A 5,190-nucleotide genomic window follows, 5' to 3' on the forward strand; every position below is an offset into this window, starting at 1 on the left:
GCACACATGTATTTAGAGCCGCTCGATCGGGCATCCGTCCGATATCTCTTCAACGAAATCTTTTGTGCCAAAGCTAGTCATTAGCATTTCTGGGTCTAGCCCTGTAACATTAGATTTCATTCCTTTCCTTCTCTACTAGCCGTTCAATCGCGCAGTAGCTTTAGGATTGAATGACTGGTAGAATTACCATACAGATAAGGATCACACATGATGATGAGAGCCCAGCTCTACCATGACGATAACTACAATGACAAGAGCCCAGCTCTACCACAATGATAACTACAATGATGAGAGCTCAGCTCTACCACAACAATAACTACAACGACAAGAGCCCAGCTCTACCACGATGATAACTACAACAAGAAGCCCAGTTCTACCACAACGACAACAACGACGACGGGAGCCCATGCCCACATACAAGGTTCCTACAATCAGCGATTATGATGACACCATGAGCCAAGACAATGATAGCAATAGCGCGCACCAGCGCCCCCAACAGGTCCTGCCTGATCCTGAGGTGTTTAGGGGAGACATCGCCTCCTACCAGAATTTCAAACACCTCCTAAAAGCGAAACTCTATGTGGACAGGCAAGCCTTGGGAGGCCCTTATGAGCGCCTTTGGTATGCATATGGACGATTGTCTGGCAATGCAGCTAGCCATATTCTCCCATGGATGATTGCCAATGCTGATTCCCCCACTGCAGTGAATGATGATACAGTCACAAAATTGTTTGAGCATCTTGATTTCAACTACATGGACAAGGAACTCCAGAGGAAAGCCATGTATAATCTCAGTGCATTGAAACAAGGCAGTAGAACTATCAATGAGCTGCTAGTGACCTTTGACCATTACTTGATGGAAGCTGGCCAACAGAACCAACTGGACAACATGAAGATTTTCTGGTTGGAGAATACCCTCAACAATGATATCTTCAACCGCCTTGTTAACACACCAACCTGCAATACTTTTAGTGAGTACTGTGTCCAACTCCAAAGTGTTTATGACAGGCACCAGAAGTACCAGCAATGTACTGCAGAACACTGATGCCTCCCAAATCAACAAGCATCCACACCTACATTCCCTCTCCCAACAGCCTCCCCTACAGCTGTCCCTGCTCAAGGTGACCCTATGGACTGGGAGCCTACTGTCTCTCATGCCTGCAACCCCCAATGCAAGCGGGCCCGCTGGGTCAGTAGAGAGGAAATTGAACACTGGAAACAAGATGGATGCTGCTTCCATTGTGGCTCTGCTGGCCACTGAATTGGCCAGTGTCCCTTTCTTCCTGCACAACACCCTACAACCAAGATTGCTGAAGTTACTGCAGAAAATGTTACCAATGCTGTTCTGGAAGATACTGAAACAGTTCCAGCACCTCAGGGAAAAGTCTAGCTCCTGTGCAAAGTCGTCTGCAGGAGTCAGAGATAGATCAGTTACAAGGGTATTGGCATACCTTCAACCAGAACATTTCCTTTAATGGTCCCCCATTGCTAGTGAGTTCTTTAATAAATGGAGAAAACAATTGTAAAGCACTGGCCAACTCTGGTTGTACAACATATGGTATTATATCTGAATGCTATGCCTCTCATCACCAACTACAGCGCATACCCATTTTCCCCTGAAGCATGTGAGGTTTTGATGGTCCATGAGATGGTCTAATCACAGAGGCTGCCTACTTTTCCATGGATGTGGGCGGTAACAAACAACAAGAAATGTATGCATATATTGTTCCTCACCTTGATGGTGAAGACCTGATACTTGGCCTACCATGGCTGTATCACCAAGGAGTCTCCATAATCACACACAGTCCCCTTGGTGTACCTGCCCTGTGCCTGCCCAATGGTGACCATATCCCTTCATTGCAACACAAACTGGAAATGGAAATTCACCAAAACAGCGCCCAATCCTTTAAGGTATGGATGAACCGCCATAAGAAGAATCATGATGTACAGATATTCACTGCCAGCTTGCAGGACATTGAGAAAGCACTAGAAGTCAAGCACCACTCTGACCCCAAGGTTAAGCTGCCTCAACAGTACCATGCCTGGTTAGAGGTATTTGAACAAAAGAAAGCTGATACCTTGCCGCCGCATCGCGGCCCGCATGTGGACCATAAGATTGACTTGATGGAATGAGATGAAAAAGGAAATACTCCTGAGCCGCCTTGGGGTCCTTTATACAATATGTCCCAGGGAGAGCTCCTTGTACTATGAAAGACCCTGCAAGAACTCCTGGATAAACAATTCATACATGTCAGCAACTCCCCTGCAGCTGCACCTGTCCTATTTGCCAAGAAACCTGGAGGTGGCCTACAATTCTGCTGTGACTACCAAGCCCTCAATGCAATCTCCAAGAAGGACTGTTACCCACTACCATTGATTAATGAAACATTAGAATGCATTGGAAAGGCTAAATGGTTCACCAAACTGGATGTCATTGCTGCCTTCCACAAGATCTGCATTACAAAGGGGCATGAATGGTTAACTGCATTCCACACATGTTTCAGTCTTTTTGAATGGTTGGTTACGCCTTTCAGCCTGGCTAATGCCCCAAGCACCTTTCAATGCTATGTGAACTGGGTCTTGCAAGAATTCCTTGATGAATTCGCATCAGCATACCTAGATGACATCCTAGTTTTCTCCTCAGGTTCTCTCCAAGATCACTGCACCAAAGTCTCAAAAGTCCTACAATGGCTCAAGGACGCGGGTCTCCAGTTAGATATTGACAAGTGTGAATTTGAAGTGCAATCCACCAAGTATCTAGGCTTCATAGTGGAAGCAGGTAGAGGTGTATGCATGGACCCAGCCAAAGTATCAGCTATTAAGGATTGGGCAGCCCCAACTACAGTATGAGGAGTGTGCTCTTTCCTTGGGTTTGCAAATTTCTACCAGAGATTCATACAGGACTTCACAGATATTACTGCACCACTCACAGCACTCACAAGGAAGGACATGAAGTTCATATGGGATTCTATTGCAGACAAGGCTTTCAATCAACTCAAGGGAATGTTTATAACTGCGCCCATCCTCATGCAGTTTGACCCAGACCGGGGCACTGTAGTGGAAGCTGATTCATCAGGCTGGGCCACTGGCGGCATACTGTCTCAATATGATGACAATGGTGTACTGCATCCATGCGCCTTCTTTTCATGAAAAAACTCACCTGCAGAATGCAATTATGAAATTCATGACAAGGAACTATTGGTGATCATTAACTGCCTCAAGGAATGGGAATCAGAGCTCACCAGCATGCTCAACTTCATCATTATCACTGATCACAAGAATCTTCACTATTTCATGCAACTGCAATGCCTCAATGAATGACAGATGCATTGGGCTGACATACTGAGTCAATATGATTTCTCCCTTCATTATCAACCTGGGAAACTTGCACTTGCCCCTGATGCCCTTTCTTGCCATGACCAGGACATGCCCAACAACCCAAATGATGAATGATTAAAGATGCAAGAGAAATGCCTCCTTGATTCAAGAGCATTCACCAAGGCAAATGGATTGGCTACCTCATGTGTCTCAGTGATACGCATCCAACCCATGGACATGAATGACCTGTCAACAGATGTCAATGGCCCTATAATAGATCTTGAAGAACATTGGTCCCAGGCTCAAGATAATGATCAAACCATGTCTGCACTGCATGATGCTATTCATGCAGGACTGCCCTGATTTCCCCCAGAATTAGGGATCCAAGTCTCCATCAGCAAATGCAAATTAGATGCCAATGGCCATATCCTCTTCCAGAAACGCTGTTGGGTCCCTGACAATGAACCCCTCTGTACAAGGATAATGCAAGACGCCCATGATTCACCAATATCCAGTCACCCAGGTAGCAATGCACTATACAGCCTACTTGCTCAACAACTCTTCTGGCCCAACATGAGCGCTGATGTCAAATGATTTGTCAAGAACTGTGATCAATGCAGAGCCACCAATATTTGGTGAGACTGATGACAAGGACTATTGAAGCTGCTACCCATCCCAGATCACAAATGGCATGAGCTTTCCATGGACTTCATAGAAGGCCTACCAGAGTCCAATGGGTGCCGCACTATCTTAGTAGTAGTTGACCGCCTCACCAAGGGCACTATACTGATTCCCTGTGAGAAAACAAAGACAGAGTATATCACACAGAAGCTCCTGCAACATGTTGTTGCATACCATGGTTTCCCAACTGCCATCACATCTGATCAAGGCTCACAATTTGTGAGTGAACTCTGGGAATGCATGTGTACTCTCCTGAAGATCAACTGATGACTATCCACTGCTTATCACCCCCAGACTGATGGGCAGACAGAACGCATGAATGCAGTTGTTGAAAGCTACCTCCACAACTTCTGCAACTTCACACAGGACAACTGGGCAGATACCCTACCTATGGCACAGCTTGCAATTGCCAACCAAACCGCAACTTCCACTGGTCTCAGCCCCTTTTTTCTTGATCATGACTTTCACCTTGAAACGCTCTTACTGGCAGAACCCTCTATTGACGAGCCCCAACCATCACCCACTGAGTCTGCAGGTGCGCGGATAGCTGATAAACTGAAAAATGCATTGGAGGTCACTCAAGCTAAATTAGCTGCAGCCCAAGAATGACAAGAACAATATGCCAACCACTACTGAAACCTTGCACCGCACTACAGGCCCAGTGATAAAGTATGGCTCACCCTACACAACATCTGAACGAACCGCCCTAGCAAGAAGCTCGACGTGCGCCAAGCCAAGTACACTGTGCTGGCTCAGGTCAGCCCACATGCCTATCAACTAAATACACCAGAGGGCATTCACCCTGTTTTTCATGTTGACCTCCTCCAACCTGCAGCGAATGACCCCTTCCCCAGCCAGTGCAACGACGACTGTCAGCCCCCAGCCATGCTTATTGACGGTGAAGAAGAATACCAAGTGGAACACATATTAGACTACCGCCAGATCCGCCGTGGACGAGGATTCCAACAACAATACCTGGTAAAATGGACTGGCTACCAGCACCCTGAATGGACTGCAGCACACAATATGGAGAATACCACTGCACTTGAGGACTGGGAACAGCATCACAAGGACCGGAGCCGTATAGAAGAGGAGCGAGATTCTTAGGAGGGGGGTATTGTCACAGGCTGCGCCTGTCGCATAAGCGATATGTCTAGTCAAGCGGAGAGGCTATCAGACGGAGAGGTTATC

General features: G+C 46.7%; 1 protein-coding gene across 1 annotated transcript; it reads left to right on the forward strand.

Moving 5' to 3' along the window:
- Positions 1–562: 562 nt before the first annotated feature.
- ASPGLDRAFT_1054274 (uncharacterized protein) lies at positions 563–1,601 on the forward strand. The gene is made up of 2 exons (XM_022539486.1): positions 563–621; positions 705–1,601. The coding sequence occupies exon 2, from the start codon at positions 924–926 to the stop codon at positions 1,473–1,475; it is 552 nt and encodes a 183-aa protein (XP_022395976.1). The 5' UTR covers positions 563–621; positions 705–923; the 3' UTR covers positions 1,476–1,601.
- Positions 1,602–5,190: the final 3,589 nt, after the last annotated feature.

This window comes from Aspergillus glaucus (genome assembly GCF_001890805.1).
Source record: "Aspergillus glaucus CBS 516.65 unplaced genomic scaffold ASPGLscaffold_32, whole genome shotgun sequence".
NCBI classification, from domain to species: Eukaryota; Fungi; Ascomycota; class Eurotiomycetes; order Eurotiales; family Aspergillaceae; genus Aspergillus; species Aspergillus glaucus.